Raw genomic sequence first — 25,184 nt, forward strand, 5'->3', positions numbered from 1 at the left:
TATATATATATATCTGGTTGACCTCAAACTCACAAAGACCTGCCGGCTTCTGCCACCCAAGTGGTGGGACTAAAGGTAGTCACCATGCTTGGCTCACATATATTTCCAGATCAAAATATTTCCTTTGCTTTCATTTTCAAGTTACATTTTTGTTTCTATATACCTACTCTTTGAGGAAACAGTAGAAATGATGTACAATGAGTATAACAAATTGTTTTCTAACCTCAATTCATAGTCAGCATGAAAATTAGCTAAAATACCATCCTCCTTCATGTAATAATAATCTTGTAAAAGAAATTTCAAAGAAATTCAAGAAAACTTACCAGAATCTACCTGTGAGGAAAGCATCACTAATGACTGTGATGTTTCTAAATCATAAATTACCGCACAACCAGTGTTGAAAGACGTAACCATATGGGCTGGATCACAGCCTATAAAGTCAACTGATGTAGGTATTCCATGTTCTGTAAGGGGCCCAAAACAGATTCAGATATATTTACCTGTATACATAAATTCTCATTTCCCTCCCTCTCTCCCTCCCTCCCTCCCTCATAATAATGAAAAAGAAAGCAATGTGTTAGGGTAGGGTGGTAAGAAACCTGTCTCAGGTACTTAAAAAGTATGGAGTAATATGTATTCTGTGATGCATTTTCTTTTAAGATAAAGAAAAGAAACTGGTTCATTTCTTAATGAAAACCAACCAACCAACCAAAACCAAAACAGACAGACAAACAAAAATGCCCCTAAAACATTCCCACCTCCTAACCTGGCATTCCCCTATATCATTCTCTGGAGAGACTCTTGTCATATATGTAAGCTTTACAAGTCAAATTCTGGATCTATAACCACGAAGCCTGGGACTGGCATGGTAATAGGTGACTTTAACCCCAGCACTAGGGGGTCAGAGACAGGAGTGTCTCAGTGAGTTTCTGTACCCCAGTCTATAAAGATCCAGGTCAGGCAGGCCACGCAGTAAGACACAGGTAGGCAGGCAGACATGTTGGGGTTTTTAAAGCAGGTATATTTGAGAGTATGATCCCATCAGTTCTCAAGAGTAGCTGATCCTGTAAGTAGTATCATTTGTCCACCTTACTGTTTGATGCAAATAAGTTTATGTTACAAATAGGACATATTCTGGAAAATGCCAAAAAAAAAAATTGCACTACGCTGTACACATCTGCAAGGTACTTCCAGTAAAACAGGATTAAGTAAAAAGATCATGGTGAGTTTTATAAAATTCTTTAAATATTTCTCTTTGAATTAATAAAGAAATAATTACTTTGTCCTTTTCATTTTTCAGTTTTTAAAAGAAATCTTGGGACAGCAAGATGGCTCAACAGGTTCAGGAGGCCCTTTCAATCAAGCCTGACCATGTGAGTTCCACCCCTATGAGCCACACGGTGGAGAAACAGGTTCTTGACAGCTGTTTGCTAATCTTCCTCCACCTGTACGCTAGGGCGGCCCTATATGGGTGGGTGTGCACACACACACACACACCACACACATGTATTTTTAAAATACATACAAACTATGTACATTAACTAGAGACTCTGGGCACAGCAGTTAAGACTGCTTGCTTGCTACTTGGACTTTGCTCCCAGCACTTGTCAGGTAGCTCACAACTGTCTGTATGGAACTCTAGCTACAGGGGATCCTACAGCTCTGTCTAGACTCTCTGGGCACCTGCAATCGTGTGACATACACAAGAAATGTAAGTGACAAATCTTAAACAAAAACAAAACACACTGCTCCCGATAGGAGCAAATTTAGCTTACCCTTGTCTCCATTGTAAGTGCAAATACATGGCAGTTTTTCTTGTGGATTCCATAACCTAATAGTGCCATCTGCCGAACAAGAGAGTAATTGATTTTTTATGCCACTATAGGCAAGACCCCAGACTGCATCTGTATGAGCAACTAAAGTGCCAGCTAGAACGTTTGACTCTGTGAAGAAAAAAAAAATAAAACATTAATTGGAAGAAGTCTGACAAATAACATGTTACTTAACATATAATTAAATATAAAAATATACATAAAGCCAGGCATAGTAGCATATGACTTTTATCCCAGCACCTGGGAAGCAGATCTCTGTGTTTTTTAGGCCAGCCTGGTCTACATAGAGAACCCAAGGCCAACCAAAACAAAAAACAAAACAAAATATAAAAACCCCAAGAAGACAAACCAAAGCACAGATAGTGAATATTTCTAAATATGGAATTATGAATGATTGTTATCATTTATTCCAACAATATTATTACATTTTCACAATTCTATAAATTGTAAAATAAATCAGACATATGGACATAATTTACATAACTATACTACACACTTAAAGGGCATAATGGTAAGGAAATGCAATTCTCACTGTGCTTAATTCCACTATACTTTAATTTTTATTTAGTTAAATTAATTTATATACTAACTTATTTATTTATTTTGGTTTTCGAAACACGGTTTCTCTGTGTAGTACTGGCTATCCTGGAACTCACTCTGTAGACCAGACTGTCCTTGAACTAAAGAGATCCACCTGCCTCTGCTTCCTGAGTGTTAGGATTAAAGGTGCCCCAACATGTCTAGCAACTTTCAGGATACTTTATTATTACCTGCTAGTCACTCTCCTTCCAACCATTCTTTACTTTTCTAAAGTCCTAGGTAACCACAAATCCAGTGGATTAGTGAAAATATGCTATTTTCTGAACATGAACAGAATCACACAGAATGGAATTTGTGCCTAGTTCAAGGTCATCCACTTTGTGCCACATATCAGTACTTCTTTTTATTGCCCAGTAACATTTGGTGTTTTAAAATCTTAGTTAGTTTGAGGCCAGCCTGGTCTACAGAGTGAGCTCCAGAACAGCCAGAGCTACACAGAGAAACCCTGTCTCCAAAAATAAACGCACACAATTTTATGGTATCAATCATATCAATAAAACCACTCCTTTTTAAACACAAAGCAGGAGTCTCACCTATTATTTCATCAATTCAATACCATTTATCAATAAAATAATATATATATTATACTACGCCCCCAATACACATTAAACCCATTCCTTTCAAAAAATTATTGTATCTATATGAGTGTTTTGCCTACATATATGTATGTATACCACATATGGGTCCTGTGCCCATGGAGGTCATAAGCGGGCATCGGGTCACCTAGAACACAGGTTATGAACAGCTGTGATCCATTAAGAGGGTGCTGAACACTGGACCTAGGTCTTTTGCAGGAACAAGTGCTTTTAATAGCTCAGCCATCTCTACAACCCTTACCCTACTTCTTACCCGCTCGACCGCTCTTAATTAATCTTGGTGATGTCACCTCTCGTTTCCTGGGTAACTCCTATTTTATTCCTGCCACTGCAGCTGCTATCAATCCCTTTTGGCCCCTGTGGCCCTAGAACTTTTTATAACTTGATTCCTTTACCCTTTAGCTTATAGCTTGAAAAATCATTATTTAATACAGACCATCCCTGAGTTCTCATGTAAAAAAGGTCATAAGTGATTATTCTTGTAGCGAGTACTATACTTTAATATTACTTAGCAAAAAAGAAAAAAGAATTAAGCATAACTCCTCCCTTAAGACCTCGCTTATTTCACATTCATCTTACTTCTTTGAACAAAGTCTTCACTATTACTCCTTACATTATGGCAATGTGAGCACGTTAACCAAACAATGAGAACTCATAAATTTTTATTGTTGTTTTAAAAATCATGAACAATGCCAACATAGTGTAGTTGAACACGCAGTTTTTTTTTTTAAGTTTTAATCAAGAACAAGTATATCAAAGTACCATTTATAAAAGTCAAAGTCTTATTTTGCTTTTCATTTTGAAATTAACGAAATATTTTTGTCCTCCATGAAGTAATGAGTTACCCCCCTCCCCCGGTTATCCCTACTGTTTCTGTTGTCTTTTATTTAATATCTAAGTATCAATCATATCGTCTCTTGAGTTTAAAAATGGTTTACTTCACTGGGCAGTGGTGGCACACGCCTTTAATCCTAGCACTCAGGATACAGAGGCAGGCGGATTTCTGAGTTCGAGGCCATCCTGGTCTACAGAGTGAATTCCAGGACTGTAGAGCTATACAGAGAAACTCTGTCTTGAAAAAAACAAAAACAAATAAAACAAAACAAAACAGGTTTACTTCAATTAATTTTCCCCTCTTTTTAAAGTGAGATTAACATTTTAGAAATATGTTTTAGACAAAAGACAAAATACCAATTCATGCACTAAAATACTCCTGGCATGACATTTCTCTTTTAAATAATGAAACTTTCTAGCAAGTAGAAGAACTAAATGAACAAATTAATATATGTTTGAGCAACTTTGTAATAACATTTGAACTACAGAATTTTTTCAGTTCTATTAACTAAAAAGACCCATTGTACCCATTTACTTACCATATGTATCATAGGGATCCACATTAGGACTAGGCATATTCCACCACTGAATAGTTGCATCAATACCACCACTAAAACACTGTTCTCCATTAGAACTAATAGCTAATGATAGGACAGGGCCACTATTATAGAAAAAGAGGATAATTAGTTACAAATTCTAAGAAGAAACTCAAAGCCCCCTCTCCCTCAATCCATTCACTAATGTAGTATCTAAAAGCAATTTTAGGTAAAAATGTACAACTGAAAAGTACTATTAGATTATATTCAAATATAATTAATCAAATGAGGTATTATTCAACTAATGGTATCTTCTCTAACATCAAATGTTAAGAAAATTAGGTTTGAAGACAGACTGCTAACTATAAACAACTACTGTTGCTCATTAAATACTAATCCAAGAAAACTTACATGTGGGCCCTGAATGTGTAGATAGGTTCTACATCTAAAGAGGCACTCCTAAAAGAGAGAAAAGGGATAGGGAAAAAAGAACATATTAAATCACCATAAATCACCAGTTGCTATTACAGATGTACTAAAGATAGTAAAGATAGTAAAAAAGAATGTTCATATGAACAAAACTAGAAGAAAAAGTTAGTACGAAAATACTTGCTTTTTGGCAGGAACTGTCTTTTGCAGGTTCCAAAGTTTCAGGGTGTGGTCCTCAGAGGCAGTAACGAGCACAGGCTCTACAGGATGAAAAGCTAATGCTCTCACTCCATCAAAATGACTACGTAGTGTGTATTTGGGGTTCCAAGTCTTTCGAAAGGCATCTTTATTGGCAGGCAACTAAAACGAAAAATTGCACTATTTACAGGTAAAAGTAATAAGCTCAAAGGCATGTGGACTTTTTCTGTTTTCTTTTTTGGTGTGTTTAAAAACACATATTTACAGCTGTTTCACTAAATACCCAGGGCTTTTAAATGTGCCTTAAAAACTTCAGGGCAAGTCTGTTTCTTTATGTAAGAATTCAGAAAAGTAATTTTGTTAGACTTTCAAATACCTAGATCAACTGAAAAGTACCTTAATGTTTTCATCTAAATTATCAAGCTAAATCCAAAGCTCCTATCAAATGTTATGGAAGAACAGAAAATTGCCACTGCCATAATAATTTACATGAAAGCAAAATAAAAATATAAAAATTACCAAATTTTTCAAGGGTACAGTAAACACAATAGTTTCCATTTACGAAATTGGCCAGCAAGTACAAAATTTCAAGGCAGAAAGTTAAAGGGATTTTTGAAACAATAAACTAAAAATAAAAACCCTTTAGGAGTATTTTCCTACTTTTTTATGCTTGTTTGTTTCCTTCTAAGATGGAGTCTTCTGTCACCCATGCTAGCCTTGAACTCACTATGTAGTTATCCTGAACTTACAGTCTTCCTGATTCCAAATGCTAGGATTTCAGGCACTGGTTACTCTGCCCAGTTTATGTGGTGCTGGGGATCAAACCCAGGAATTTGGGCATGCTAGGTCAGCACTATTCCTAATTCTTTTTTTTTAGATTTATTTATTTATTATATGTAAGTACACTGTAGCTGTCTTCAGACACTCCAGAAGAGGGCGTCAGATCTTGTTACGGATGGCTATGAGCCACCATGAAGTTGCTGGGATTTGAACTCCGGACCTTCAGAAGAGCAGTCGGGTGCTCTTACCCACTGAGCCATCTCACCAGCCCCCTAATTCTTGATATTAATAAAGGTTACTCTTTTTACCTTCATTTCTACATCAGAAAAGATAAGCTGTAAAACCAGTTCTAAAGCAGTTAAATGTTTACTACAATTTAGCTGAAAATATGCTCTAAAAATAAAGCTCACCAAGGTATGTATCTTTAAAAAAGCATCCTAACTTAAGCATAAAAATTTTTAAATGTTTAAAAAACAAATTTGCTGAAAAACTAAAGTGAATGTAAAAAAATATAAACAAATACTGTTAGCTTTCAATTGAGTGTTTATGCTTAGAAAATATTTAATTAACATTAGTCTACTATTAATCCAGTTCTTCCCATCTTCTTTTTCTAGCCCTCAACTGAAGTTAAACATTCAGGAAATGATAAAATCTAACTTTGTGGTGATTGACAAGATAAAAAGCTCAAAACCAGAACCATGGCTTTAAAGACTAACCCCGATAACAAACCCCTGATTTCTACAGCCATTTATTTTGTTAATACCAAAATATGGCTTCAGCTGAGTTAATAAGAGTGAACGACTCGAGATGTATTTTCTCAACCAATATTTTGAAGTAATAACTTCTACCTAATCCACCAAAATTCCTAAGATTTAAACATCACAAAAAAATTACAGCAAAACTGCATGTTGTTGCAAATCAACACAACGACACACTTTCTTTCCCATGCACCTTGACATTAATTCTCTTTTACAAATGATTCCAAAGAATAAGGAGCCTTCTATTAAATCATTAAAATATTAAAAATAAAACTGCACTTACATCATAACTATAGTCTGCATCATTTGTTACCGTCAAGTCTGCAAGGTCTCCAAGGCCCAGTACACTTAACAAAACATCATCAGAACCCATAATAAATGACTTGCCTCCTCCAGATGGAAACGTTATTGGTTCAGCTATAAAGAACAAAACCGCTTCTTAAATGCTGAAAAATCATACAGTACAATACAATATTGTGGGGAATTTAAGCACGAAACAGTTACAAAATTCAGTAATATTATGAATTCTACTTCCCACTTCCACATACAAAAAGCCCTATTACTGAGTAGAAATAAACAAATGTATTCCAACTACAATGTAGTAGTTATCATCAACAAGTTGAATATAAATTGTATATATTATCCTAGAGTGGAGGCTGAACACAAAAATTTTGTCTATTTAGAATCCCTTACAACTTCAGTAAACTGTAACTGGACAGTTTTGATTAAATAATCAGATTTCAGTCACTTTAGGGGAACAAAGTCTACCAACCTCGAATTAGCACATAAGGCATTTTTTAAGTCAATAAATGACTGCTAAGTCCTTTTAGTTTCTGGGGAAGTAAAAGAACATTCAGGTATGACAGTTTCCAGACGCTGTGACACACCACCTATCAGTGCCAGCTACAGTCTAGGAAATGATGACTCTACTACTAAGTGTCCTAAAGGGAACACCTTCCAACTGTAAAACTTTCACTATGGCTTCATTTTAATGCCCTCTTTTATTTATTATGATGTTGCTAATGTAAAAAACAACTAATTCACATTAAGTATAAAACTTTTAAGGTTTGGGTCAGAATGAAAGGAAAACTTTACTTAGCCATCTCATCTCTGTCTTGTACATGATTACACTTTCTATATTGATACCTCAGTTTGAATTCAACTGCTATCACTGGAATAACTCACTATAAACAAGATAGTTTAAAGTGTAAGCAACAATTCTCAATATAATTTTAAGTATGTGCATTGAAAATACAAACATTAAGATGCCAAGAAAGAAAATTACAAAATGAGTCAACCTAAATATTTAAAATTCATGAACTTTAAAAAATATTATTCAAAAACTCATGCTAGTGAATTCTGAAAAATTCCTATAAAATGGCATCTATTTAATAACTATAGGAAACAGGTATAATGAAATATACTAATACTAATTTACTAATACTGAAAATAATTCATTCAACTTATATATTCCATTATCAAAGTAAATTTGTAAGTTTTTAAATTTTTATTTGATAGTTTCCAGACTCAAGTGGTCCCTTAAATGAAGGCATAATTCAGCAACTAATCTAATTTGAGAAGACTTTATAAATATATACAATGTGTGTGTAAGATGGTAAGTATCTCACACATTAAACCATTATGAGAGCTATCATTCAATGGTTATACTTGAATATGAACAATACATAGTACTGATCTCAATCAATATTAGTACACAGTTACTGATAATGCAAGAAGCAGCTAAGAACTGTAAGATCAACAGTTTAAGACTCACATTAAAGTCAGTAACAAAATTTTACTTTTTAATTTTTACCAGTTTAAAAAAATTACTTAAGTTCATAATTTGTTTCTAAGATAATTCAAGACAAAATGCTACAATTCCTTTCACTAACAACTATACAAATATTAACACAAACTTCAAAGTGCAATAAAAAAAAAAACCTCACCATCACAAATCAATTCAATTTTTTATAAATTCTTTTTGTGCAATTATTTCTGATCAACCACCAACCAGCTTCCAGCACAAGAAGTGGCTCAACAACTTTATCTGGGTTATTTAACAAAAAAGTACTCATTTCTAAAATTAGTAATGTAAACTACATTTTTGTACCTTTCCTATATAGATACACATATTTGTTTATATCTAGCAAGCTATACTACTCTTTTGATACTTATTTACATGTCTAAAAGAAAAAAGATATTTTAAGTTATTATTTCTGCTTTCCTTATCACCCATCATTGCAGCATGTAGTAATCACAGTAAATTCTTAATTTTTTGCTCTAATATCACTGCTGAAAGAATTAATGTCTATTTTACAAATAATTTTAAGTTTATATATAATTATCTATACCAGTACATAGCATAAAATATAATGAACAAATAAAAATAAAATTATGAAATGAACATTTTATTGTACTTTATTTATTTTAGACAGGGTGGTGCTATACAGTCCTGGTCATTCTGGAGCTTGCTATGTCCTGGAGCAGGACAGTCTCAAACTCACAAGAGATCCTTCTGCCTCTGCCTCCTAAGCGCTGGGACCAAAGGCCTAAGTTTTATTTTAATGACAGAAATTTTTATTAAGCAGAATTGTCTTTCATGAGAATCCTAGGGGCTATGAAATAGAATCTTTCAAAAAGGTTCTTTTAGAGAGTCCTGTAACTAGTTCTTCTTCTGACGGATGGCATGACCAAGGAAACCTGTAGCTCATATCAAACTCCTTTTTCATTCAGTGGTGTGTGTGTGTGTGTGTGTGTGTGTGTGTGTGTGTGTGTAGGAGAGAAGGACAGAGAGTTAGACATTGTTAGACAAGCACTCTGCCACTGAGATATATTCCAAGCCCCTTTCCTCCAATTTTATTAAGCCTAAAGAACATGCAGGCCAATGACTGATCCCAGTTTTGCCATTGACAATACAGAATATAATTTGGTCTTTAGTAACAATAGTTTAAAATGTTGTAATAATAGACAACAGGTATTTGTTCTTTACGAACGGAAATGTTTTGTTTTTCCCCCAAAAGCACCAAATTTTTTGTCAACAAAGTCACTAAAATAGACTAAGAGTCACTCTTTAAAACGTGATGAAGGTCAATCAGCCCAGCTACCCTTCCACTATGACAAAGACTGGTGACTTTCTTCTAAAAGAACACACTCACACACTTGACAAACACACACAGAGAGCTCTACGATGGCCTTTATACAGAGTAAGCCTGGCTTTTCCCCTAAGTTGGTTTTAAACACTGAAAAGGGTTTGTATCATTAATCTGACTTTTCCTTAAACTGTAAAATATGTGGCCTAAAATATAAGTAACAAAAATTTTAGTAAAATGCATTACACATTACTCAGAAAAAGAAAATCCCAAATGAAAACAATAAAAATAGTAGAGCTGGTATTTATATTTTAGAAAACAGTAAAAGAACATAGCTCAGTAGAAAGGAGAGGGAAAAAAAAATCCAGGTTATTTTCATTCCCATTCTTTAGTATTAGTTTTATTACATGATTTTAAAAAATCTTTCTTTGCAATTCTGTGAATTAAAGAAAAAAGGGTAAGAAGTCATAAGTGAGGAAAAATGCAAAATTGTTAAACTTCACTATAAGAAAATTATGTCCAGAAAAAATTAGAACAAAATGTATATAAAAATTTGAGGAGAGTGAACAAATCCCCTTGCAAGCATAAATAAAAATAAACCTACATAAAATTGCTATTGTGTTATCATACATGCATTATATTAAAGTAATTTGGATTAAATTGAGATTATTTAGAAATACATCTTCATACATTAGTCAACTATATCCATATATCTTTAGGTAAAATCAGTTTCAAAAATTGCTTAAGTAGTATTTTCACTTCCTATGTACTTCTGGCTTAGATAAATTTTAGAAAACTCTTACTAGGTAATGGATACTTGCTACAAAGTATAAAAATGATGTTCCTTATCCTACTATGATTAGCAGTTACATCTACTTTTAGGAATAATATGTAAGATCCACATTACATTTCCTTGCACTTCTATTGGTAGTTATTAACAGCTACTACATTTGAACCGCACTATAAAGAAATAGTTTTCTCTCCAACTGTATTTTTAATGTCTATTTATGAAATTGTTCTTTTCTTAATACTAGATTATAGGGTAAATTTAGATTTAAGGAAAGTACTCTGAACTGATGGAAACAACTACATCTAAAATGAAAACAAAAAAAAAAAGGAAAAAACTAGAAGACACATTTCATCCCTGAACAATTATACCAAGAGCTCTCTCAACACCTCTAAAAACCATGTAGTATGATCTTCAGCATTTTATACAATAGCATGTTTGCAATATGAAGAGGTGGTCTGGAGTTAAGGAACTCAGCATTACAAACAAACAGGATAGCTAAATGCGGTACCTTCCTCTGCTCTTGCACCGTCATGGTCAGCCATTCTAGCAGAGGCTGGCCTAGACTGATTAATGATTCCTGAAGGGATGTGGGGCAGCTCATCATCTCCCAGATCAGTTATCATGTCGCAGAGGTTTGTCCTGTTGACCCCTGTAAATTAACGTCAGCAGTAGAGGTTCATTTAATAGCTACCGCTTGACTTGCTGGCAGCCTTACTAAAGCAATTTACTAACAAAACAGGCTTTTAAGAAGGCCAAGTTATTAAATATCGTCTTATACACAATTTTCCAAAATACACTGAAAACATTTAAGTATGTTGTATAGTTACTATTTTGTGGCTCTTTGTGGATACTGGACAGATTAGTGAATAAATAACACTGTATTTGAAATATACAGGGGGGGAGAGAAAAAAGAAAAACTTTTATTACTCAACTTGGATTCTGTAAGTTCAGCCACAAAAAAATGCTATTAAGTCAATGGAAAAAGTTAGTATTTAAAGCTGATGTTTACTAGTCCATAAAACAAAACATGGGCATTTCAACTTAAATCATTGTTTTAAAAAGTCAAAGAAAACACATACAAAATGACTTTTATGAGGGTGCAACAAACAATTAACTTTCCCTGCTGTTTTTATGGATATTTCCCCACCATATTAGTACAAATGTCATTCACAATTTAATCCAATTTGTTAAAAGTTGTTTCTTAGAATTGTTTACCTAAAATTTTCAGTTTTCCAAATTTCAAAACAGATTTATCCTTGAGTTCTTTGAAATTCTTGTAATGATAGAAAAAGTCAGCACTGTTATAGGCCATAAATTTAAAGAATAATTTCACCTAATGCCTAGATAATTTAGATAGAAACCACAAAACTCAAAAGCTTCAGCAGTTATGGTATACTTCTTAACTGTGAATTACATAGTATACTTTTAAACTATGAGTTACATAGGATGAAACTTAGTTTTAACAATGTCAAAAATTTAGGAAAAAAAAACATTTTAAATCAGCATACGATAAAAGGAATTAAAACAGATCCTCGGTCAAACATCAGGTTCTCATACTCATTAGAGTGAACACCAAGGAACTAAGTTAGGCTGCTTTGTGATTAAAATCACTGGCAGGTATTTGTGTATTTACAGTCTACAGGGAATGTCATTTATCTATGTATCCCAAATAGAATGAGAGGCAACTGGAGGTCAGGATATAACAGAAATAAATGAAATTTTGTACATTACATTACAGTAGTTCCTAACTAAAAATAATACAAAAGTCAAATTTTTGAATGTATGATATATGATATCCAAAAGAATTATAGTGGAGAACTGTGCCCTGAGCATTTTTTCCTTGCCAGTGAAGCAATCATACATTCTCTAAATAAATGAAAAAAATAAATGAAAAAAAAAAAAAAACCAAACAGAAGAAAAAACAATGCTGACTGGATATCCAACAACCTGGTACATTCAATGGGAAAGAAAAGAAACATAATCTTTCTCACACAAAAGTCTTTATAACTTTCTGACTTGTGATTACTACCACTATTCATTTAGTTTCTGCAGTTAAAACTCTGCATCAAATATTAATTCTACAACTTATATAATAAAGAGGAAAAAGTTATTTTTTACAAAGAATTTTCCTTTAAATTGTTCTTTAATCTTTTTCTTAACTTTGTTCATGGTTGTACTAGACTGTACTAGACTCATTTTTTTAAGATCTTCATACCCCATTTATTGTCTATCAAATTTGAATACTACCAATTAAATTGGATTCCAAATTATCACATTTATTCTCCTGCTTCATTGCTAGGCAGTGCCAAGTACTTAGTACTTCGTGTATAAGGACTCCTACTTTACCTTATACAAGCTTCATGATGTGCAGTTTTCTATCCCTTACCTTGACCCATAACACAAATTTTCTTAACTTTCTGTACAGTGCAAATTGTTCTGCTATGTATTCTGCTTTATTTGACTAAATCTGCCTTCTCCAACTCCCTCACTCTCTCTCACTTCCTCCCTCCCTCTTGCTCACTCACACGCAGGCACACATGCAGACACACACACACACACACATACACACACACACACACTCTTGGCCTATACAAATCCTATGTATTTCTCTAAGCAAATCTATTTCCTCGGGAAATATTTTATTGATTTTTTTTCTGCTATAAGAATTTATTATATGTCTGTGTGCCTTACTAAATACTTATGTGTGGCTTAAATACTATAAATAATTTTGTTATGATAGCTAAACATAGTAAAATTCTAAAGCTTTGTTTTGTTTTAGAAAATATATAAAAATAAATTACTAAGTAAGTAGACTTGGAAATACGGAAGGGAGCAGAGATGAATAGTAAAGTTATTGCTTAAATTTAGGATCCAGAATTACATAATGCTATCTTTACATACTTAGAGTGAAACATTAGTCTTTAAGTAGCACAATGCCAAGTTTAGGAGAAGATGAAACTTCTCTGCTCTAATACTAGTTTCTCAAAAGCTGTCAAAAGATGAAAGCAGATTTCATAACCAGAGATCACAGTCTCTGCTCTGCAAAATAGAGCATCTTTCAACAGCAAGTTATTGAACATGCTGGGCCACGCTCTGCCTATGCCCGCCTTTTCTTTCTTTTTTTTTTAAGATTTTATTTATTTATTATACGTAAGTACACTGTAGCTGTCTTCAGACACTCCAGAAGAGGGCAGCAGATCTTGTTACGGATGGTTGTGAGCCGCCATGTGGTTGCTGGGATTTGAACTCCATGCCCGCCTTTTCAAATGAAAGCTTACTGCATCTTCACATTCATCCTAAACCCAAAGATTCTAAATAATTTAACAGTTTTAAATGCTGACCAATAATGAGAAAACTGGAGTATTACTAGTATGAGATTATTGTGTCTAATGTTAATACAAATATTCAAAGGCATAGAGGCTCGGTAACTTTCTATAAAAACATTAGCTGAGTTAGGGTTAGGACACAGACTTGTAATTCTGGCACTCAAGAGGCTGAGGCAGAGGCATTGGGAGTTTTAGAGAAGCCTGGACTGTGCAGCTGTTCCAGATCAGCCTGAACTATACAGTGAGGTTCTATTTAAAAACAGGTAACAAAAATGCAATAAAAATATCCCTTCAGTTCTTAAGTATTGCAGGAATTTAAAAGAACTATTTTTCTGTACGTGTGGTGGCTTACACTTGTAGTCCTAGCACTCTGGAGATAGAAATAGGAAGAATGAGAGTCTCAAGTCAGCCTGAGCTATTAAAAAAAACCTCTGCTTTAAAAGAGGGAGTAGAGGGGGTAGATTTCTAACTTTTAAGAGAGAAACACTACTATGAACTATAAAACACAATATTTCTATCTCTTAACTGTGACTTTCAGATTTTACATAAATGTACATTCCTCTAAATTGATTGTATCATGATGGAAAACTGATAAACTGACCACTGTTAGCTACATCCATTTACACAAACTTTATCTTCCTTTACACAGCACTTATAGTACTTTTCTCCAAATCTAAAACTAACATTTTCCATTTCTCAAATGTGGTCTCTGCTAATTGATATTTTCTTTAGTAAAACTAATGACTAGGAGGCAAGCAGTTTTATCTTCTGACTACCACTATAATTAAAATAAAAATTTCAGGGCTGGTGAGATGGCTCAGTGGATAAGAGCACCCGACTGCTCTTACAAAGGTCCGGAGTTCAAATCCCAGCAACCACATGGTGGCTCATAACCATCCATAACAAGATCCAATGCCCTCTTCTGGAGTGTCTGAAGACAGCTACAGTGTACTTACATATAAATACTTACAAATAAATAAATCTTTAAAAAAAATAAAATAAAAATTTCACATTGTTAAAAATAATGTCTTGAAATCTCTCTCACACACACACACAAATCCATACAAAAAAGCAAGAGAAAAAAATGAAATTAATAAAGTATACAGAACCTAAACTGCCTACATTTTGAACATGGATTTTATCCCTGATATAAGTAGTGGCTGTGTCTCAAGCTATTGCTGGGACTCAACTTCATAACCTGACCTGAAAGTTCAGGAAATGAGTCCTTGCAGGTTAGCTTGAAAAAAAAAAAAAAAGCAAAAGCAAGTTTCTTGCACCATGGCAATTGTTGTTTTAAATAAATGTGACACTATAATATTGAAGAAAAGTAGCAGAGCTACAAAGTGAGTATGTGGCTTTAAAAAGTGCACTGTACTCCAGAGTATCGTTCTGACGGGAGATGAAAATTAAAAGGAAAGGGAGGGGCAGAGTAAGCACAGGATTAGCTGGTCCATTTGAAAACTGTGACATTAGACGGGAAATAGGAGCGGAGGTAAAGGTAGTTAGACAGAGAAGAAAATGAAAAGAGATGAGTGCTAACCTCAGATTAAGACAAACAAACAAACAAACAACAAAACACTGGTTTGTTTACATTGTTAAGCCAGGATCTCAAGTAGCCTAAGGCAGGCCTTGAATTTCTGATCACGCTACCTCTGACTGATAAGTGCTGGAATTATATGCACTTGTCACCATGCCTATCTCAGGGCTGTCTTTTTTTTTTTTTTTTAAGATTTATTTATTTACTATATGTAAGTACACTGTAGCTATCTTCAGACACTCCAGAAGAGGGAGTCAGATCTTGTTACGGATGGTTGTGAGCCACCATGTGGTTGCTGGGATTTGAACTCTGGACCTTCGGAAGAGCAGTCGGGTGCTCTTACCCGCTGAGCCATCTCACCAGCCCCAGGGCTGTCTTAAAAGTATAAACCGAAACCAGAAACAGAAAACAAATCATCCTTTGTATAATAACGTCCCTTTGCTATCAAACAGATTTGCCTTTCTCAAAGTACTGATTGATATTACATTAGAAAATGTACAGTGATCAGGTAGCATCAAGGGAGGAAATGGTAAAATCATGCTAATATTGAAATGGTAGTCAGGTTACTCTAGGGAACATTAAATGAATCTTTCTGTATGTCTGTATGTGAGCACACTGTGCTGTACAGATAGTTGTGAGCCTTCACCTGGTTGTTGGGAACTGAATTTAAGGACCTCTGCTCACTCCGGTCAACCCTGCTCACTCCAGTCGGCCCCGCTCTCTCCAGTCAACCCCGCTTGCTCAGTCCCTGCTTGTTCTGGGCCCAAAGATTCATTTATTATCATACATAAGTACACTGCTGCTGTCTTTAGGAGAGGGCGTCAGATCTCATTACGGGTGGTTGTGAGCCACCATGTAGTTACTGGGATTTTAACTCAGGACCTTTGGAAGAGCAGTCAGTGCTCTTACCTGCTGAGCCATCTCTGCAGCCCTAAATCTTTTTATCAAATATTATAAAACACTGCCCCCACCTTGCAAGACTTTTATGCAAATATTTTAATCTTCCCACTCAGTAAAATCTTTATTATACAAAGCCCCTACTACATTTTCCAATTAAAGAGGCTGACCCCTTTCCCCTCTTCATTTCCTGTACATAAATTATTTGAAGACTAGCCAAACAAGTAAGACTTCAATCAGACCCCAGCTAATGGGAAAAAGACAGTCAACCACCTGTGCTGGAATAAGAACCAAGTACACTTTCTGTCTCAGTCTATTTTGCTCCATAGAGAATCATCCTCTTGATCAAGAGTAAAGCTTTCATTGGGCACAGTAGTCTCTTTCCTTGCAATACCTTCAACTCATCTCTAACATTAGCATACATGAGATTAACTAGAAAAAATTAAAAGAAATTGCTCTGTTAAAAAGCCAAGATTGCAAATATAAGTACAGTCTCAAAATGTGAATCCGTGAAATCCAGAAAGGCAAACATCTTTTGAAGAAAGAAAACAAATTTGAAGCAGGATCTCATAATTGGGCCTGAAACTTCCTATACAGCTGAAGATGAGGCTGAACGTCTCACCAGTGATCTTGCCGCTCCTTGAAATTACAAACACATACCACACCACACTGCATCTATGTGGTACTATGGGCAGAGTTCAAGACTGCATGAACGCTAGGGCAGGCATTCTACTATTTGAGCTACATTCCCAGCCCAGTATTATGTTCTCAAGTCAACACAAATTTTATGTGGCACAAAAGTAACAATCTGCTAAGAGTGAAACAGTTTCATTCTTTTCATGTTCAAAGACAAATAACAACAAAAAATGTTTAAAAGACTTTTAATTCCTCTTATATTCTAAATAAAAGGTTGTTGGGTTTTCTTGTGAAACAATCAAGTGTATAATGTTCCTAATGCTATGAACCATGTGCTACTTATAAGCAACATTAGTTTATATAACTTTACTGAATTAATACATGGAGGAAAAAATGGAAACTATCAAAAGCTAGAAAATTCTATGAAACTGAGATTTTGTTGTTTTGTTTCAAGACAAGATTACTCTGTGTAGCCCTGGCCACCTTGGCACTTACTCTGTAGACCAGGCAGTCTGAAATCTGCCTGCTTGTGCCTCCACCAGGTACTAAGACTAAAGGTGTACAACACCACCACATGGATGAAACTGAGATTTTTAAAATAAAAAAATATTTTTCTCACTCTCCCTCCACTCTCAGATATACACCTTTAACCCTAGCTCTTTCCTCCAATTGCTTATTTGATGTATTTTGTCACTGCAATAAAAAGCAGACCAACAAAAGTGTTTATATAGGTGTGTATTTAAAGAAAAAAAGATATACTTGCAGTATACAGGATTTGGTGCTATTCAAGGTATTGGGTATCTACTGGTGGTCTTAAAGCATCCTTTAGCTAGGACACTACCATTTTTCCCTAACTTACATCTACACAACAGATTTAAAATTTTCATACTGAACTCTGAATTCACCAATTTTTAATTTATAAATAATTTCATGAAGGAAATGTGGAAGGTAAATAATTTCTAATCATTTCTTTAGAAACCCAATTCTTAAGTCCTCCCCACACAGATACACATAGCTGATATCTGCATAAATATTTAAAAATCAGAAACAATTTTAAAGGTTAACTAACTAAGACCAAATTAAATGCACAGAAGTATTGTAAGAGCACAAAAGTTTAGATTTTAGAAACTAAAAAGGGTTAAGGGCTAAGGATGTGAATGAGGAGTAAATCATCTGCATGTGTAAAACTGAAGGTTCCATACTCAACGAGGTCAGAAGCCAGAGGGCTTACTGTGGATGGATGCAGAAGAACACATCTATAATCTTAGCACTAGATTGAGAAAGAGAGACAGAAGAAATACAAGTTCAATGGTAGCTTGAGCTAGATTGAGGTCCTGCCTTAAAACAAGTAGACTCTCTTTAAGAGACGTCTACAACACACACTCTTGGGTATGTCCTACTTTATTTCTAAGTACCTCCCTTTCTCTTAATCCTCATGCTTAAATTAAACCTATGTTAAAATACCTTTTGTAAAATCCCAACTCCATGTCTAGATAGATGAACAGACATACAGACATGCAAACAACAACAACAAAATATGAATTAAAACACATAAAATACATAAAGCTTATATACAAAAGTATTTCAGAGTTTTAGGGAAATAGTATTACATGCAAATACTAAATGCAGTTAATTTCTAACCAGCATTAACAGTTAAACTTTATTTTTGTCTTTAAAGTCATAAACTTTAAATAAACAAAAACAGAAAGTCTCATATGGTAGCTAGGCTGGTCTTCAACCTCCTATATAGCCCAGGCTGGCATTGAACTTCCCAAGGCTATACATATAAACCCTGTCTCAAAACAAACAAATGAAGAAAGCAACAAAACAAACAAAAAGCCTTGAGATGCTAGATATATTTCTACTAACTCTCAAAAAGATCTAGGTCTATTCATAGTGTATATAGAAGCAACATTAAAATGTTTAGCAGATTAGGTTAGTACACAGTGTATAAAATATAACCTGAAGTTATTTTAAAATAAGTTATTTTCCTTCACTCAATTAGGAGGAGGGTGGTTTACTGTTGTTTAAAACAGGGTTTCTTTGTATAGCTCTGGCTGTCTGTTAGCTCTGTAGACCAGGCTTGCCTTGAACTCAGAGATCCATCAGTCTTTGCCTCCCCTGAGATTAAAGGCATAAGCCACCACTGCCCAGCTATTTTATTTCTTTTTTTTTTTTCAATTTTTATTACATATTTTCTTTATTTATATTTCAAATGCTATCCTGAAAGTCCCCTATACCCTCTCCACCCCACCCCCAGCTCCCCTAACCACCCACTCCTACTTCTTGGCCCTGGTGTTCTCCTGTGCTGGGTCATATAAAGTTTGCAAGACCAAGGGGCCTCTCTTCCCAATGATGGCCAACTAGGCCATCTTCTGCTACATATGCAGCTAGAGACACGAGCTCTGGGGGTGCTGGTTAGTTCATATTGTTGTTCCACCTATAGGGTTGCAGACCCCTTCAGNTCCTTGGGTTATTTCTCTAGCTCCTCCACTGTGGGCCCTGTGTTCCATCCAATAGATGACTATGAGCATCCACTTCTGTATTTGCAAGGCACTGGCATAGCCTCACTAGAGACAGCTATATCAGGGTCCTTTCAGCAAAATCTTGAAATTTAAATCCTAAAATTTGAATGTGATTTTTATCTAAACTGAAGTCAACCATGCAATAGTACCTTCATATTCAACATGCATATATTATAGGTAAATGGTGTTAAAAGTAACAGAATTCCAGCATAGCACATAACGTTTTTAAAAATAAGTAGTTCATAACAGTCTGGAACTTCTTTTTATTCCCATGCAACAACACAACTAATATAAACTTATACAACTTTAAGAAGGTGGGAATTTAAGTGGTAAAGCACTTGCCTAGCAAGCATAAAGCTCTAGGTTCAGTCCCCAACACCAGTGAAGAGAGGGAAGTGAGGAAAAGAAAGGAGGGGAAGGAGAGGAAACTAATAGGTGAAATTCTCAAAATTCCAGTTAACTCCACAATAAATTAAATGATTCAAAAACGGCATTATTGAAGAAAACACTATTCCTGATATTCCTGCCATTTTATAAGCTAATGTATCTGTCACTAGAAACAGGAAGAGGAAAGAATGTCTCTGTTGCAGTCTTTGCTTTGCACTATTGTCCTTGACACACTTGTTACTTTACTCTTTCGATTTTATTTATCGTTTGTTTGTTTGAGATAGGGTCTCATAGCAACCATGGCTAGCCTGGAGATCCACAGGTAGAGAAGGTTGGCCTTCAACTCATGTAGACCTGACTGCTTCTGCTTTGCCTTGTGAGTGCCAGAATTAAAGATATGTGTCTCTCTGCCTGGGAAGATTTATTTATTTTTGTGTGTATGAATGTTTTGTCTATGTGTATTTGTGCAATATGAGAATGCAGTACCCATCTAAGCAATAAGGGGCACCAGATCCTCTGGGATTGGAACTACATAGCTGGTTGCTAGCAACCATGTACATGTGGGAATTCAAGCCAGGTCCTCTTCAAGATACACTTCAAAAAAAAAAAAAAGTTGGCCTAGAAGTCAACAGCCAATAAAAATTTTTCAAACAAAATTTCAAGTCTCTCCATTAGTATCACAGGAATGAGGATCTTCCTTGGGTGCTCTCAAGTATAACTCACAAAATAGAAAGTTAGCTGTCTGAGAGTTCTACAGTCATACTTTTACAGATAGGAACAAGCATGCAGGTACCCAAAGAGAACCAATTACGGACTAAATAACCCTTATGATCCCCACTTGCAGCACCATCAGCCCTACTAAGTGGTGTAGTCAAGTAAATATTACTCAGGAAAAAAATGTGGTTGCTAATTGTCCTTGGATTATGACCACAAGCAAACTCCTGGGAAAAGATTACCTATCCCACTTACTTACAGATTCTCAAACTAAGAAATCCTGGTAATAAGGAATTCCTTCAAGTAGAAAATAGAAGAATTTGTACTTTCGTTCCTTCTGAACAAATTTCTATTATTTTAATTTCCAAAGCCAATATTCCTTTTAATTTGATAAATCTTTTAAATTTTTGAAAATCTTTTCACCTTTACATATTTGAAGTGATTTTCTATTTGACCAATTACAGACGTTTTATTTCAATTACACAACAGACAAAGTTTAAAGTTAGTTGCTCCCTTTATGACACAAAAAGTAAATTGCATAAAAAAAAAGTCCTTTTGTTCAATATCAGCATAGGAAAATGGTAATAGTTGTAACTGCACTTACTCTTCACCCCTTTCTTCCCCTTTCGCTCCTTCTTGTACTGTTCCTTCAGTTTACTTATTAGCCCCTGGTCTACATCCCAAACCTCAGCAGTTGGGGAGAGGTCATCTTTATCTACATGCAGCATATTATTAAAAGAAAAGAAATCAGCAGTTGGCAATGCAAGCTGTTGGCAGTAAACTGTTAAAAGCTTTACATCATCATAATAAAGATATTATAATAGCATATACTCAGAACACTTTAAAGGTGCAGTCTCAAGTTTGGTATTCACAATGTAAATGTTCTTAAGTTCCTAAGCATTTAATATCATCAACAGGTAAGCAAAACCTCATTTTTATATATGACAAATTTGAGTATTTCACAAATGGACTAACATTAAAAATATAATATCAAAAAACAGACCACTGCATCTTTATAAAAATGTTAATAAAATTATTCAGCCAGCATCATATAAGCAAATGAATGAATTGCATGCAAATTAATAAAGTGCAAGCTGTAAAAGTCAGTGCCATTTCACTGATGAAATTAGTCATGCATCCCTGTCATAATAGTTCTGCATGCACAGGTAACTGTACTATGACAGAAAGGTATTCTAGTCCAACATAATTCATAGTTTCCAAATACAATGTCTCAGATTATTCACACAAAGCATTCAAAGAACACCACCTGTCTACATCCCTTCATAACCGTTCAACATTTCGTTACCTTTTTCCAGTAAAAATAAAACAAATAAGCAAATTCATATTCCACTGAAGTTTTGATTTGAGCTGATTTTTTTTCATGGTAAAACAGTGACAAACACAGAGAAGTTAAAACACATACTGCTCTATACTTGGTAGTATTTTTCTTGTGTGTGTGTTTTCAGCAATGTTTAAGTAAATACTAATGCTGGGGGGGCAGATAAACTCATAGTAAACTAGAGAACTCTTAGAATAAAATAGTATAAAAATAATTTTCTTAGACTTACTTTACTCATTAAGGATTTTCCTTCATTGAGTTTTCAGGCAACTTTATTATTATTGAATTTAATAGTTACAAATGAACTGTTTTAGAGTCCTGTTATAAATTAAAAAAAATCACATCCAAGTTCTTAGATTTTAAATAAATTACACTAAATAGTAAGATTTTAGTTTTAAATTCTGGCAGCTAAGCATATTCTGTTTTCTAAGTCTCATAAGGGCCGTAGGCCTCATTCAGTCATAGAGAGTCAGAGAAAGGCTTTCCTGCCTCTCTGGATTGATGTGTAAAGCAAGCATAACCAGGTCTCATGTTTGAACAGAGAGAAAATTTAGAGTTCTTATTCTGTTATACAGTTGTTATGCCTTTTCTCTATCATCATAGGTGGCTGGTATGTGAAAAGATGTTAATTTGTTAAATTCTGTTATTTAAAACTGAAGATTAGTATTTTCATAAATTGCCCAATGTGTAATTGTAGCAGTTTTAATATTGATATAAGAAAAAACTAATTTTTAATGTACTCTAATCATAAGGGTTGCTGAAACCTATGCTGTATCAGAAATCTTTTCCATTTACTGAATAATGTGACCTGAGTCATTTGAACTCATCTTCTGTTGGAGGACTGGGTCTCAGAACACAGCACCAGCTATCTTGGACTCATGATCCTTCTGTCTCAGCCTTGCTGTGAATTATGGGCTTGCACCTCAAGACCTCATATAATCATCTTAATGAAACTAATGATTCCTGTTATCAACTATTTACACAAGACAAATTGAAAACATTTTAAAAGAAATGTTTTACAACCCACAGTCTAAAAATAAATAAGTAAACCTTAGGCTTTAAGGGGCACAATATATAGGAAAGAAAACTAATTATAATGACCAATTTTCTAAAAGCCCTGCATAGCAAGAATTAAGCTGTGATTAGCTATAAGTACAATAACAAAGAATAGAGTGAAAAAGCAAAGGAAAAAGGTTATTACTTGCAAGGTAACCTCAAATCTAGAAAACAAAGTAAACTAAGGAGGTGCAAAGAACAGGTGGATGCATATGTGCACAAAAACATCTTGGAACTTGCCTGGTAAGCAACAGATGATTTGATATTGCTTATAAGAAATAGGTAAGAGCAAAAGGGAAGAGGCAGGAATACCAAGAAATGAAGTTGAATCAATTATGGAAACCTTTTTTTTTTCCTTAAAAGAAAACACAAACATGTACAAAAAGGTGATTCCTAATAACTTGAAACCAGAAAACAATAAAATTCTATTATGGTAATTCTATTACCGAAGCAGAATGCCTATTAACCATAGTATAAGTTTATAACTACTTTCATGTCTTGAAAACTTGATCTCTTGTCTGTAAATACTATTCTGGTATTAATTATATATTGCGATCTTCATTAAGTCCAGAGATCATAATTTCAAAATGCTGAAGAAAATAAGTGAATTGTCCTTTTTTAAAAGATTTGCCTATTTATTTTATGTATGTGAGTGAGTATACCGTCACTGTCTTCAGAGACACCAGAGAGGGGATCAGATCCCATTACAGATAACTGTGGGCCACCATGTGATTGCTGGAAATTAAACTCAGGACCTCTGGAAGAGCAGCCAGTGATCTTAACCTCTGAGTCATCTCTCCAGGCCCTAAGTGAATATTCTTAAAACGCCATCTATCCCCATGAGAAAAAAGCAAACGACATGCCTGCTAATACTTGTAACTATATGAAGAACATAAGCTGCTAAAATTAAACTATATTATCTAATTAAATAACAGAGGCCAAGACTTCATAGCTTCCATTAAAAGCAATGGTTTCATATGATAACAAAAGATATGGAGTATGTTTAAGACTCTTGAGATAATGTGAATCTAAAAACCTTCCCATTTAAAAACCATTATAAACGTAAATAAGTGAGTTAAATACAGTGGTAGTGGTTTTACATGCATCCTCTTAGTCTCAGGAAAAAAAGAACATAAGTAACATAAGAACATAAGCTGTTGAGTAAATGAATTTCACAAACATTGCATAGATCGTTTTTGCTTTTATATAGAAGCTGCGATCACTAAGCATATAACATGCTTTAAAGTTTCAGTCTTGTTTGGTACTAAGAATATTTCTTGGTTATTTCCACTTAAAAAGAAAATGAAGATCAAGAGCTGTCACTCAAAAATCAAGTCCTCTTTACAACTCCACAGCCAAAGTCTCTGAACAAATATTAATCACTTGCATATGACATCATTAAAAACATAATTCCATTTCATATAAATTTCTCAACTGTTTTTCCTTTGGTCTAAAAATTAAAATTGTAGCAACTTTAAAGAAAAAAGAAATGATTATATGCCAAGATTTAGCCAAACAGATGTTGTACAAACTTTTAACTAATAAGTAAATTATACATATATACATATATACATATATATGTACATATGTTCATACATTTAATGAGTATCTCTAAATACTGTAGGTGATTTCTAATTTTATATCTGACATTTATTTATGGTCCCTAATATATACTTTAAAATGTTTGTATAATTTCTACTTTTACATAACAAATTTTCTGGAAAAAAAAGTACTTTTGAAGTTATAAGAATAATATAGTCAAAGACTTTTTTTTTTTTTTTTAAATGGGGCTGAAGAGATGGCACAGCATCTAAGAGCACTAACTATAATCAAAGATTTAATGGGCTGGAAATAAACTTAACTTTTTTTCTTTTACTGTTTCTCTTATAAATAAGTAATCTCTGAAAATATAGCATGTCCAAACCAGTCAGTAAATGTTTATAATTTCAATTAATGTGCCCCTTCTATTTCCACTTAAATTAAAAATGATGCTTTGAGCTATAAATGAGAACACAAATAAATTAAAATCTTTTAAGTAATTGCTTTTTATACTAAGTCAATAAATATAGTATTTATAGGTTTGTCTCTCCTATTAGCAATGTTCCATTTCAATACATAAATGAGGCTCTCTAAAAAAGATTTACTTTATTTTTATTTATATGTATGTGCATGCATCCATGCATGCATATCACTGCAGAGGACAGAAGAGAGTGTAAGATCCCTGAAGATGGGGCTGGTGAGATGGCTCAGCGGGTAAGAGCACCTGACTGCTCTTCTGAAGGTCCTGAGTTCAAATCCCAGCAACCACATGGTGGCTCACAACCA

At 34.3% G+C, this 25,184-nt stretch overlaps 1 protein-coding gene across 5 annotated transcripts in view; it reads right to left on the reverse strand.

Annotated features, from left to right (window-relative positions):
- Strn3 (striatin 3) overlaps positions 1 to 25,184 on the reverse strand; it is an 81,181-nt gene that overhangs the window by 13,076 nt on the left and 42,921 nt on the right. For 2 of the 5 annotated variants that reach the window (XM_029540823.1, XM_021202643.2), the window contains exons 8-15: positions 21,069 to 21,179; positions 10,951 to 11,091; positions 6,847 to 6,980; positions 5,012 to 5,187; positions 4,810 to 4,857; positions 4,402 to 4,523; positions 1,776 to 1,943; positions 324 to 464 (exon numbers count right to left, since the gene is read on the reverse strand). In XM_029540823.1, the coding sequence (XP_029396683.1) occupies positions 324 to 464; positions 1,776 to 1,943; positions 4,402 to 4,523; positions 4,810 to 4,857; positions 5,012 to 5,187; positions 6,847 to 6,980; positions 10,951 to 11,091; positions 21,069 to 21,179 (1,041 nt within the window). The remainder of the gene's footprint in view (positions 1 to 323; positions 465 to 1,775; positions 1,944 to 4,401; positions 4,524 to 4,809; positions 4,858 to 5,011; positions 5,188 to 6,846; positions 6,981 to 10,950; positions 11,092 to 21,068; positions 21,180 to 25,184) is intronic. The other 3 variants (XM_029540822.1, XM_029540824.1, XM_021202644.2) reach the window with 3 other exon arrangements.

This window comes from Mus pahari, chromosome 7 (genome assembly GCF_900095145.1).
Source record: "Mus pahari chromosome 7, PAHARI_EIJ_v1.1, whole genome shotgun sequence".
NCBI classification, from domain to species: Eukaryota; Metazoa; Chordata; class Mammalia; order Rodentia; family Muridae; genus Mus; species Mus pahari.